General features: G+C 42.2%; 1 protein-coding gene across 1 annotated transcript in view; it reads left to right on the forward strand.

Moving 5' to 3' along the window:
* The first annotated feature begins 4,606 nt into the window (after nt 1–4,606).
* Nucleotides 4,607–14,000, forward strand: part of EPS8L3 (EPS8 signaling adaptor L3) — a 29,623-nt gene continuing 20,229 nt past the window's right edge. Inside the window, exons 1-5 of the mRNA XM_070939655.1 lie at nt 4,607–4,744; nt 5,618–5,700; nt 7,648–7,712; nt 10,768–10,832; nt 13,688–13,846. Of these exons, the coding sequence (XP_070795756.1) occupies nt 5,660–5,700; nt 7,648–7,712; nt 10,768–10,832; nt 13,688–13,846 (330 nt within the window). The 5' untranslated portion in view covers nt 4,607–4,744; nt 5,618–5,659. The remainder of the gene's footprint in view (nt 4,745–5,617; nt 5,701–7,647; nt 7,713–10,767; nt 10,833–13,687; nt 13,847–14,000) is intronic.

Consider the following 14,000-nt stretch of genomic DNA (forward strand, 5'->3'; position numbering starts at 1 on the left):
TCAATTCCATCCTATCCTGATAGGCAGGCTGTCCAAGCAGAGACATGTTTTTCCCCCTTAGGCTTTCTCTTCTTGGAAAGCATCTGACTTTCTGCTTAGAGGGATAGTAAAGAGGGTTTTGTTTTTTTAACTTCAGGAGCTGCCAAGCATTTTTTTTATGTTTTACATTCTCATATTGGTCAACAGGAGCACTGATTGCCTCATTGTATTCCTTTCTTCTTCTCAGCATTCTGAGATCAGAAAGAGTGAAAGTAGTAAATTTCCAGATGTGTTGCTAGAGTTGAGAAATGAAAACGGATACTGTGTGAAAGCGTTCTACAGGTAATTCTCAACGTACGACCACAATTGAGCCCGAAATTTCTGTTGTTAAGTGAGACATTTATTAAGTGAGTTTTGCCTCATTTTATGATCTTTCTTGCCACAGTTTATTAAGTGAATCACTGCAGTTGATAAGTCACTAAACGAACTGTTGTAAGTCAAAGTCTACCTGTGTTTGTAGATAGCTATAGCTACTAAGACTTCTTTCTCACAATTGAGTCTAAAGGCCTCCCAGTCTTTCATCCTACAATCAATTCTATCAGCATAATATTTGCTGAGTTCTGATGATCCTTATCCTGCCAGAAGCTTGATGCCAGCAAATGGCGCCATCCTTATTTACTGTGCACAGCTGGGGTGTTAAACTCGATTTCATTGAGGGCCATATCAGGAATGTGTTCAGGGGTGAAATCCAGCAGGTTCTGACAGGTTCTGGAGAACGGGATTTTGAGCAGTTCGGAGAACCAGCAAATATCACTTCTGGCTGGCCTCAGAGTGGGGAGAGAATGGAGATTTTGCAGTATCTTTCCCCTGGAGTAGGGTGGGAATGGAGATTTTGCAGTATCCTTCCCCTGGAATGGGGTGGGAATGGAGATTTTGCAGTATCCTTCCCCTGGAGTAGGATGGGAATGGAGATTTTGCAGTATCGTTCCCCTGGAGTGGGGTGGGAATGGAGATTTTGCAGTATCCTTCCCCAGAATAGGTTGGGAATGGAGATTTTGCAGTATCCTACCCCTGGAGTAGGGTGGGAATGGAGATTTTGCAGTTTCCTTCCCCTGCCACGCCCACCAAGCCATACCACCCCCACCAAGCCACGCCCACAGAACCGGTAGTAAAAAAAATTGGATTTCACTACTGGTTGTGTTTGACCTCAGGGGCCGGGTGGGTGTGGTCAGGGTGGGCATGGCCAACTCAATATCACTCGGGTTGGGGGCACCAGCATAATCTGAGCTCGGGAGGGCCATAGAGCTCCATTTTCGCTGGCAGAGGGTTGCAGGAGGCCATCACAGACGAAAATGGAACTTGAGAGGGCCGCATACAGCCCTCCCAAGATGTGTTTTTGCTGGCAGAGGGACTGCAGGCAAGTTCTTCACTGTTTCCCAGGGTAGCCCCACTGGCCAGATCTAAGCACCCCACAGGCCAGATCCAGCCCACAGGCCTTGAGTTTGACACCCCTGGTGTACAGGATACATTAAAAATGAGGATTGAGGATACTCCCAAACTTATTTTTCTCTCTCCATGTATCATCAGATTATAGGAAAACTCCAGCTGGGGCCCAAAGGGATGGGTGTACCAGCAGGTTTAGGCATCTGTCAAAAGTTTTTCTGGTTTTGCACAAGTGTCACACATATCTGCATTTAACGATAAAACACTTCCACAAAACCAGAGCAAATTTTAACAGTTGGTTAAATCCATCACTCTAGCCCAGGGGTAGAGTTTAAGATTGCAGGGGTCTGCAATCTTAAAACACTCAAAGAGCCATTTGGACCAGTTTCCCACAGAAAAGAAAACACCAGGAGCCACAAAATCATTCCTGTGCCTGACTATTTCTTGAGCAGCCACAAAACTAGCATATGTAGTTCAGTTAAATGTTCTGTTTTCTTCTGAAACTTTTCTTTTTTGGGATTTATCCATGGTTGGCCTACCAGGGGTTGAAAAGCTCAATATATCGCATCCTGGCAGGTGTTGCACATTGGCGGTTGTGATGCATATTTGAGTGACAGGGAGCCGCAGCAGAGGGGTGAAAGAGCCACACGCAGCTCCAGAGCCACAGATTGCTGATCTCTGCTCTAGCCATTTATTAAATCAGCCACTGCTCCTTGGAGCTGATTGTCAGATTCTTGTTAGAAACAGGCTAAGCTGTGCTTAGTAGCTGCTCAAGTAACAGCTGAGTTGCACCATGCAGTCCCCCTCTCAAAACAGCCCATTACCATTACCAGTCAATTTCTGTTTGGACTGATCCAGGACATCTTGGAGTCATACAGAATTAGGACCTTCTTGCTACCTAATCCTGTGCATCTCCAGTAACCTTGACTCACACATATATTTTACTTTGTCCTACATAGTCTCTGGTGGGAAACCTGTGTAAGTAGGATGATCTTTCTCATCTTCAATCCCAATTAACCTCGAGAAACAGATGCTCCTCAACTTTGAGGTGGCCCATTGCCACCGGTAATCAACTGAGATTAAACCATTAAAAAGCAACTGGGCTTAATAAAATAATCAGAAATCCCCCTGGGATTAGATGTAGACCTAACTGAATGAGTGCTGCACATTTGCTGCCTTTGAAAGAATCCACCTGCCGTCACCTCTTTAGGGTCCCCTGTCTGTCAGAAAGGATATAAAGTCTTCTTGACTTACTGTATTTTAAAATATGCTTAATTGGTATCTTGTTTTAATATTCTTTAATTGCTGTCTCATGTTATATGGTTATTTTTTTTACCACTTTAGAATAAAAGCTTAAGTACTTCTACTGTTGTGGAATACAGTATGACCCAGTCATCACTGAAAAATATAAAGCTTATCCTCACACCTGTTATTTTTCACATAACAAGGCAGGGGTGAAATGCTCCCGGTTCAGACCAGATCACTTGATCCGGTAGCGATGGCAGTGGGTGGTTCAGAGCAAAAATCCCTGCGCCCCCACCCCCCATGTCCAGCTGAGCCGTGCGATCATTGGAGGCTTTTTTTAAATTATTTTTAAAAGCATTTTTTCTACAACCTCTTCGGCTGAAAAAATGCTTTTAAAAGTAAAAAAAAAAAGTCTTTGATGATCGCGCGGGTCAGCTGGGATCCTCAGAGCCTTTTAAAAGCATTTTTTTACAACCTCTTTGGCCAAAGAGGTTGTAGAAAAAATGCTTTTAAAAGGTTAAAAAAAGCCTCTAACGATCCCAGCTGAGCAGCATCAGAAGCTTTTTTTTTACTTTTAAAAGCAATGCTTTTAAAAGTAAAAAAAAAATATTGTGCGCCACAGCTGATCACCCCCCCTCGCATGCTGTTCTATTTACCGCATGCCTCCTTTTGGCGTGCACTGCGCATACGCAGCCAGCAAACCAGTAGTAAACCGGTTCAGATTTCACCACTATAACAAGGATTGGCTAATTCTGGGAAAAATTATTGGCTCATATTTGAATCCTCTTTTAACTGCAGCACAAACATGCAGTGATAAGTTTTTATTTGACACATCCCAATGACATTGCCTACATCTCATATTCAGCCCGCAGTTAAAAAAGCTTAAAGCTGTGCTTAACTGTTCCAGTTTCCTGGAACAGTTCTCCTTCAGGTGACACAATTTTTGCCATAAGTTTATCATGACATGGCATGCTTAATTGACAATGTACTCGTAAGAAGTAGCTAGAGGCCAAGCCATATGGTGCTTTATAACTTAGGCTAATAGTTTGAGCCCAACAGCAATCAATAAAGGATCTGCAAGACAGGTGCAATATGCTCACAGTGATTTATGGTTGTCAGCCAATAAGCCATTGCAGGTGTAATGGTTAACCACAAATCAGGATACTCCCACACCAGTCCAAGGATCAGATCAAAGGAGTTCAGGGAGAAATTCATTTGAACGGCATCTTAACCCCACAACTCAGCTTAACATGAGGACTCAAACCCCACTGCCTCAAGAAAAGTGCCCATCGTAGCAAGATGGTTTTATGCACAAAAAGGGGGAAATTCAACATTACCCACAATGGAAGAATGGTTGATGAAAAGGATGGAACTTGCTAAAATGGCTAAATTGACCTCTTTGACGAGAGACAAAAGAATATTTATGTTTATTGCTGACAGGAAACCCCTTATAGATATTGTGCATGAATTAGAAAAATATGAATTTATGATTTATGGTTTTGGTGATTAAACAGGATGGATTATAGAAAGACAAGAGTATATGGTAATCATAGAGTAAAAGGGAAATTTATAATTGCACGTATAACTGCTGTAAAAAAGATAGGAAGCTACTTCTTTGTATCGTTCTTCTTTTCTATTTTTCTTCTACTTTTCCCTTTCTTGTGCTTTTGGCTGTCTCTTTGACTTTTTTTCTTTTCTTTTTCTTACTTTTGTCAGTTTGTATACATTTTTACCTCCTTTTTAAGCCATGCTGCTCTCCAGTAGCTCTGGTAGGTTCAGCACACAAGGAGATGGATGATTTATCTGTGCAGAGAAGAGACCAAAGGGCAGGGTGTGACTCCTGCGTCATGCAGCACTGAAACTTCAATGCCTATTATTTGCCCTCTCGCTCTCTGAATACTTCTCTTTATTCTGTGTATTAATCTTCCTTTGAGCAGAGGGGCAAAGTCTGAACTTGAAACCATATTCCAGGCACAGATACAACTCTTTCTGTGGTCTTTTTCCTGATTCTGTGCTTAGCAGAGGGAAATCCTGTGTTTGTTCTATCAAACCACCTGTTACCACAACAATTCAGAAGGTAAGCTGCTTTATTAAATCCTACTCCCCTCCCCTCTTGATGGAATAAGAGCACTGATTTCTCAAGTTCACTTCTTCGTAAGTAGAGCCAAACCCAACCTCAAAGAATGTTGGTCTTTTCAATAACCTTTAATGGATCTTGGCTAATCTTGGTTAAGGCAGGTTGCTTAGATTAATAATTGGAAGGAGAGACCACCTGGGAATTCCAGGTCTATTGACCAGATTAGGAATTTTTTAAAGCATTTTAAAAGTCCTACAAGAAGGCTCTACAGAACACAGAGAAGAAAGCCAACTACTCAACTGGAGGGTGTCTTTATCTTACACTAATTTTATTCTTTACAGTAATTTAAGAAGGGTGAAAGATCTCAGGTAGAAAGGAAAAATGTAATAACATTGATGGCCATGGAAAGAGATGCACCAGTACTAAAGTACGTACAAGGAAAAAGGCTTTAAAATTATTTGCAGGTAAAACAAATTATGTGATGGGTTTTTCCCCCCCTATTAAAGGGAATGACTATCTTGTGTTTTTTAGTTTGGTAGGAATAACAGGTTTCGCACACAGGAAGTTCTGGAATCAGTCTCTGGCATCTCCAATTAAAATTCAGGCTGTATGCCCGAAAGTTTGGTAACATGAATCCTGCTACCAGTCAGATTAATGATCAAGACTAGGTCAGATGAATTGACCGTGCTACCAAATTTCCTGAAAAAGTACTATTTTTTTAGAGTTAGAATTAAATTTAGATTAAGGTCTGGCTATTTAGAATGTTGAGAAGAAATATAATGCTTCAGTCACAATAGCAGAAATGATTTCTAAAATGCAGGTCTTGAATATTTACTTATTAATCCAATTTATATGGCTATCCATCTCTGCTAGAAACTTTGGCTGGTGAACAAGACTGTAAAATCTGAATTCAAAATGGAAGATCGCTTCAGCTATAGGAATGGTGCTAACTACGAGTAAGTCTATATATTTAAATCTTTCTTTTAACATGTTTATTAGTTTATAATATAGCATACAAAGAAAATACAAAAGTAAATAGTTGGGGAAATAGGGAAGGGAAAAGGGAAAGAGCAAGAAAAAGGGGAAATAGAGCCTTGGTGGTGCAGCAGACTAAAGTGCTGTTAAGTAGCACTTAGCTGCCAGCTGCCTGCAATTACTGCAAGTTCAAATCTCACTAGGCTCAAGGTTGACTCAGCCTTCCATCCTTCTGAGGTAGGTAAAATGAGGACTCGGATTGTGGGGGCAATAAGCTGACTTTGTATAAAAAAAGAACACCGCTGGGGGGGGGTGGGGGGGGCGAAAGCCCTACTAAGCAGGTATATACAAAAGTATGAAGGCTATTGCTTAAAATGCATTGTAAGCCACCCTGAGTCTCCGGAGAAGGGTGGCATATAAATCGAACCAATAAAATAGATAGATAGATAGATAGATAGATAGATAGATAGATAGATAGATAGATAGATAGATAGAAAAAAAAGTATTGACTTCAGGCTCTCTTTGGTGCAGTAGAACAAGGCATTAACATCAAACCTCAACTTTTTACTTTTACATAATTGTATTAACTAGCCATTTCTATAACAACAAATCTATCTAATCGGTAAAACCTAAAATCAAAGTTTCATTTTTTCTCCACCTCAAGCACAAAGTCCAGAAATGGTTTCCAAGTAGAAATAAAAATGTACTTTTTTTCTTGATCAAAACAATCAATGTAGCCACCTCTGCTATCTCCATCCGTTTTTGCAGCCATCCATCCATTGTGGGGATCGAGGTGACCTTCCATTTCTGTGCATAAAGAAACCTTGCTTCCATCAACATATATAACATCAAAGTTCCGAATTTTTTCCCTGGGTCTTTTTTCATTAAAGCAGAAAAAAAAGTTTCTGGTTTTCTCTTTATATTCCCTTTAAGAATTTTCTGTATTAAAATATGAATCCTACTCCAATATTTCTTTGCTTTATCACACGAAAACCATAAATGATAAAAAGTCCCTTCTTTACATTTACATTTCCAACATTCATTTGAAATGTCTTTATACATTCTTGGCAACTTATCTGGAGTTAAATACCAGCGATATATCATTTTATAGAAATTTTCTTTTAAGTTATAGACCAGTGATGGCTAACCTTTTTGCCGTCGCATGCCAAAAGAGGGGGGAATGTGGGGGGGGGGTCACGTGCGTGCGTGCGTGCCCACACACGATTCAATGCGCCCCACCCACCCCGCTTATGAACACAGGACCCCCCACGCTCCCCCAGCTTTTGGCCCAGTGGGCCCAGTAGACCCGTTTTTTCACCCTCCCCAGGCTCTAGAGCCATTCTAGGAGCCTGGGGAGGGTGAAAATGGCCTTCCCCCCCCAGGAGGCCCTCCGGAGAGACTGAAAAAAGCCAGTTTCCCGACTTCCAGTGGGCCCAGAAGGCCTGAAAATCAGCTGGCGAGCATGCGCATGCTGCCAGAGCTGAGCTAGGGCAATGCTTGCGTGCCTACCGATATGGCTCCGCGTGCTACCTGTGGCATGTGTGCCATAGGTTCGCCATCACGGTTATAGACTAATGTAAATTTTAAACCTTTATTCCTATATATTTCAATTTTATTGAGAATTTGCCACAACAAAATAGTCTCTAATCTAGACACAGATTCTAGAAAGTCTTTGTCAAAAGTCTTTATCAAAAAGATTTGGATTCTGAACATTTTAAGTGAAATTTAGCTCACACTGCATCTCAAAGAGCAGATCATTTCATTTTGTCCAGAATCATGAATTTTTATTATTGGAACTTACTAAAATTCCTGATTCAGTAGTAACAGACGGGGTGGGGAAGAATAACTGAGATATAAGGGAATAGAAGTGAATAGAAGACCTTTAAAAAAAAATTAAATCCATGTGCCTTGTTTTCTTTTCTCCACAGTGACACTGGGATGGATTTCAGCAGAGCCAACAGCATGTCCAGGCCAAGTGGCAAAGCCATTTACCGTAAGGATAGCCTGCTCTCCTCTTTCCAGATCATTCAAATGGAATCCTATCCCAGGGGCCTAAAATAACTTTTTTTTATCAGAGGAGCAAAAATGCAGTTGTAGCTACCATCTACACATTGTTTACTTTCTTATGTAGGAGTGTATTTCTTTTATGCCAAGAAATAGCCTAGAGCAGTGATGGCAAACCTTTTCGGCACTGAGTGCCCAAACTGGAACATGGGTGCATGTGTGTATACATGCGCCCGCCAGAGTACCAGAAACACAAAGACTAGTTGGCTGGCTCGTGCATGCCTTTTGGGGGGCTGTTTTTCAGGCCGTTTTCAAGCCATTTTTCAGCCTGTTTTCAGGCTGTTTTTCAGTGTGAAAAACGACCTGAAAATGGCCCAAAATCTGGCCCGAAACCAGCTGAAAACTGGCCCCAAAACAGCTTGGAAACAGCCCAAAAAATGGCCTGGAAATGGCCTGGAAAAAGGCATGAAAACGGCCCAAAAACTGGCCCCAAAATGGCTGAAAACAGCCCCAAAACAGCCTGAAAATGGCCCAGAAAAAGGCCTGAAAACAGCCCAAAAAACGCCCTGTTTTTTGGCCGTTTTCCGGCGCTCCAGCACTCGCGAAGACCATCTGGCCAGCGGCCATGTGTGCACCAGAAACCAGAAAAGCAGCTGGCGATGGCCCGCGTGCCCACAGAGAGGGCTGTGCATGCCACCTCTGGCACGCGTGCCACAGGTTCGCCATCACGGACCTAGAGGGAACCAGATGATGATGATGATTGATTGATGATGATGATGATGATTATCACACTGTCAAGCAGTTGTTTAGATGGGATCTGGTATTTTTATCCACCTATCAAATCCTTCCCTAGGACCTGGGATAGGCAGATATTGCTTGATTATTAAAGGTATTGTCACAGGATGTAAGCTGTTCCAAGGAAAGCTGCCTTTTGAAATTGACTAAGGATGATTTGTCAATGCTGATGGTGTTCATGTCTTGCCCCAGATTGCACCCAATGCTTCTATTACTATTTTTGCTATATTTTGCCACTGTTGTTCCACTTCTATTTGCATATCTTTGTATGTCATGATTTTCTCCAGTTCTTTCTCTTCTCTTCTACTGTCTCCAGGTACTGCAACATTCACTATCCAGATGGGTTCCCCTCCCCCTTTTTTTTATGAACCATTGTTAAGTTTGGGTATTATGTGGCAGGTACTTGTCTGCTTGAATTCTAAAGTCACATTTTGTACTACTTTATCTATTTTGTGGTCCCACCAGTTCTTGCTTGCAGGCAAATGGTATTTCTTGCAGATATTCCACTGTTTCATTGTTGCTACTCGATCATGGCATTGTTTGTAGTCAGTCTATGTGATCTTCTTGCAGCAGCTAACTAGGTGGCTCACTATTTCTTCAGCTTCTTTACAGAGGCAGCATTTGCTGCCTGTTGCTGTCTTCACTATTCTGCCTTTATATGTTTATCTTCTTAAGGCCTGGTCTTGTGCAGCCAGAATTAGTCCCTCTGTCTCTTTCTTCAACTTTCTTGCTCTTAGCCATTGTCAGGTCTTGTTGTTATCTGCTTTGTCTGCTATTTTTAATAATACTTTGCCTTGCCATGTCTCTTTTCTATTCTTTATTTGGTATTTCTTGTAGGCCAGTTTTATCTATCCAGTACTCGGTAACCCTCTATTGTATGCTAACTTCGGTGCATCATCTTCACTGTCCATCAGATATTCTTCCAATGTCCTTTTTATTTCTTCAATCCTCTGATACCATCTGGACAATATTCCATGCCCACTTATGCTCCTTGGTAAATAAAGTCTGTCAACATTGCTTCATGGATGAAGGGCATGATTCATTGTCATTATTTTTCTGGTGTGGCTATCCCAGACTTTTAGTTCTGCTTGAGTCTAGTCTACTATTCCAGCTGTGTATCTAATGACTTGCTCAGGTGTTTTTTTTAATTATTATTGATATGCTGCCCAACTACAAAATCTGATTTTGGATGGTTTGCAAATTGTTGAAAACATTTAAAAATAAGGAAAGATCACAAAAATAACACAACACAAAAAGGAAGAAATGTGGCAGAGAAAGCAAACCCAAATAGGGACAAAGAAATGAAAAAAAAGAGATGCCAGTCTTCGTCAAAGGTGTGGGAAAATAGGTCTTTGAAACACCACTATTGAGGGTGGGTGGGAACATTTGAATCTCTCAGGGCAACCTCCCTCCACAGAGCAGGTGCTGCATCAGAGAAGCTGTGCTTCTGAGTTCCCAATAGATGGCATTGTTTAATCAAAGGTACCCAAAGCATGCCAACCTAGTCAAATCAGAGCTGCCAGGAAAATAATATGGGAGATAGGTGATCCGTCAAGTATAAGGCCCTATGCCATGTGCTTTCTCACTCTGTATCAGAGAGAGGAATATCAGCTGACCCTTAGGCATAAAATAGTTTAGAGAAGTGTAGGCTTCCCTTCCTTCTGTTATCTTCTCTGATATAAAGAGAAACAACCCCCTCCCCTTATTAATTCCCTCTAATTGGCACATAAAGCAGTCCTGGACAATCCAAGATCAGTGGAGCCAACTCCTGCCTTCCCCTGCCCTCCAGGACATAAACTTTCTCTGAGGTTTTGGGTTATCATTTGTGCGGTACTAAGGTGATCAACTTTTTTACAATGAGAAGGAGGACACATGGGTGTGTGCCGTGTCGTGTTTTGGTAAGAAGTAAACAAAGCCACTTGCGCATGGGGCACTCTCTCAAAACAATTCTCCTGTGTGGAGCACATGTATCTCATAATCGTGTCTCAACACACTGCCTTGATGAATCATCATGTCAAATACAAATACGTCACATCACATGCAACGGATCGGATTGGCATTGATCGAATACGATGTAGGAGGACACTTTTAGAGAGAGGACAGAACTTACAAAAGAAGGACTGTCCTCCCTAAAGGAGGACGATTGGTCACCTTAGTGGTACCCACTACAAACTGCGATCTGATTGCCATCCTAATGAATACTTAAAGCAAAAACTGGAGTCGAATTCTGCCTTTTTTTCCCCTCACAGATCAAAGGAAGGAGTACAGTAGCACTATAATGAAGGCTGAGTGTGACTTCCGGCATCGGGTGGAGGTAGGAAAAATCTTTGGAAGCCCAGAAAGGTCCCTGCCATTCTTCTCAGTTGCAGAAGATGGGTGCACTTATCAGTTTTGCTCTACGTCAGGGGTGTCAAACTTAAGGCCCGGGGGCCAGATCCGGCCCGTAGGGTGCTTAGATCTGGCCCACGAGGCTGCCCTGGAAACAGCAAAGAACCGGCCTGTGGTGCCTGTATCAAGGAAAACGGAACTTGGGAGGGCTGCACGCAGGTCCTCCTGAGCTCTGTTTTCACTGGCAGAGGTTTACAGGAGGCCGTCGCAGCCAAAAACAGAGCTCAAGAGCCCGTTTTCTCTGGCAGAGTGCTTGGACCACCACAGGTGGCCTTGACACAAGTGACGTTGAGCTGGCCACGTCCATCCCGGCCACACCCACTCTTCCCCTGATCTGGCCCTCAATGAAATCAAGTTTGACACCCCTGCTCTACGTAAACCTCATCCATTGCTCAATGAAAGAATTTTGGGTCCTTTTGTATTGATCTTCCTGAAGAGGAGATTACCTGGCCATTGGTTCAAAATGCTCTGATTCTAGACTTCCTGCATTGCACATAGAGTTAAATATGATGCTTGACAAGATTTTGTCTTATTCCATAATCCTGTGCTTCTCATGCAGGATGACTTTATCTTTACCAGTTCTTTGGTCCTAACCTCTTAAAGGCGTTCAAATGGTTTTACAAAGTGGGGAAGAACAGAAACTCAGCATTAAATAACATCCTTAATTTTTACATTTTTAATTTACCATTCATTCATAAATTAGTAAGTTTACAACCTTCATTATATAGGTAGTCGTCAACTTACAACCCCAATTGAGACAGAAACTTCTGTTGCAAACGTTAAGTGAGTTGGGCCCTATTTTATGACCTTTTAGGCCACAGTCATTAAGCAAATCTCAATGGTTGTTAAGTAAATCATGTGGTTGTTAAGTGAATCCATCTTTTCCCATTGACTTTGCCTGTTGGAAGTCCCTGGGAATGTTGTGAATGGTGATCACATGATCCCAGGACACTGCAACTTTTGTAAATACATGGTGATCACCAAGCAGCCAAATTCTGATCATGTGACTGCAGGGACACTGCGATGATCATAAGTGTGAAAACTGACTGTATGTCACTTTTTTGAGTCCTATCGTAACTTCAGTTACTAAACAAATAGTTAGAAGTGAAGGACTCAGTGGTGGGTTCCTCCCAGTTCGGTCCGGTTCGGCCGACCCAGTAGCGGTGACGATATGACATCACCGAACCGGTTCTCCCCCCCCGCCCTCCCCCCCCACCCACCCACGTTATTCTTACCTTTTATTTGGTCCCACCCCCAATCTATTGCTGCCTCCTGAGTCCCAGCTGATGACTAGAGGGAAAAAAACTGTTTAAACTCTTGCCATGGGGCTTCAAAGGGCTGTCCTAGAGCTGTTCAGTGTTAAAAGCAAACAAATGAGTCGGGTCGTAAGTGTGAGGACTGGTCGTAAATGCGAGGACCTTCCAGAAATGACTCTGTCCAGCTAGCCACGCCCACCTAGTCACATGACCTCTAAGCCACACCCACAAAATAAGCCACGCCCACAGAACCAGTAGTAAAAAAATTTAGAACCCACCCCTGGAAGGACTGTATACTCAGAGGTTGCCTTCTAACATCCAGATGAAAATAAATTAGAGCAAAGCCTATTATTGGCTGTATTCACACAACAAGCTTAATTTGATGACTGAACTATTCTATTTTCTTTGAATAATGTACTGAATCCCAAACTAACCAAACAGTCTTGGTTTTCACACCATGCTATTCAATCCCACCCACCCCCATTTGAGCTTCATGTTGGATGAATGCAGCTACATGTAATTAGCCTGACTAAGCATGTTGCATGCATACAGCCACAGGTGGGAACTCATTTCTCCTTGCACACATTTGTCTGAATATCTGCAAGAGACTGGGGTCTATTCTTCTGACAGAAAGTTATTCCGAATTTCAGCATTAGAAGCCTATATCAGTTAATATTTAACTGATTGATCACCTGAATTTTAATCAGATAAATTTAGAAGTGTTTTTCTGTAGATGACATATTAATTTCCCTACCTTTAATGTTTAATCTTTTGTCATTCTTTCTTACAGTAATATAACATTACTGTATTACTTGTAAATATTAAATGATTATGTAATCAATGATTGTCTACCTAGTTTAATGAGTTATACATTGCCTCTGTTGAACAAAATTCCCACCATAAATTAATCATTTGAAAAATGTTGCTGTTTATTATACTGAACCAACTGAAGTTAATAGCATATGCTCTACATGCAGCACTTCCTAGTACTGTAGGCCCTTCCCTACAGTACTTCCTAGTGCAGTGATGGCCTTACCTTTTTGCCGTCACATACCAAAACTAGGGGGGAGCATGGGGCTTGCACCCAAACGTGCATAATTAATTCAATGCCCCCCACCCCCTGTGCATGCGTGCACGACCCCTCTTTTGGCACGCAATGGCAAAAAGGTTACCAGTAGGCCTGTTTTTTGCCCTCCCCAGGCTCCAGAGGCTTTCTTGGAGCCTGGAGAAGGCAAAAATGGCCTTCCCCACACACCCCGGAGGCCCTCCAGAGGCTGAAAACGGCCCATTTCCTGAATTCTGATGGGCCCAAAAGGCCCAAAAATCAGCTGCGCAGCATACGCTGGAGCTAAGCTAGGGCAACGCTCGCGTGCCCACAGATATGGCTCCGTGTGCCACCTGTGGCATATGTGCCATAGGTTCACCATCACGGTCCTAGTTTCTCTTATACACTGATCTTTTCACAACAGTTATATGTACGCTCAGATTATGCACTAAAGAACCAAAGTCCATATTTTATCCACAGCACCTTTTGACTTGTACTATTGATGGCAAAGAAATCAACAATGTAGAGAATTGTATTGAGCGACTCAAAATGATGGATGCCCAAAGCCAAGTGTGGGGCCAAGACATGCTTTTGCAGATCAAGGAGAACAAATTGTTGCTGACGGACATAGAGGCTGAGGTAAATGGAGCTTCTGTATACTTTATTTCACACCCAATTTGCATTGCCATATTTTCTTACAAGCTGGGATGGGTACCTGGGACAACTGAGACTAAATATCTGAACAGTAGCCATGATACTGCTATTAAATAAGACATTTAAAATGCCAAGGAAT

The sequence above is a fragment of the Pituophis catenifer genome, unplaced genomic scaffold (genome assembly GCF_029215685.1).
Source record: "Pituophis catenifer annectens isolate HBS135680 unplaced genomic scaffold, rPitCat1.0.hap2 SCAF_3, whole genome shotgun sequence".
Taxonomy (NCBI): Eukaryota; Metazoa; Chordata; class Lepidosauria; order Squamata; family Colubridae; genus Pituophis; species Pituophis catenifer.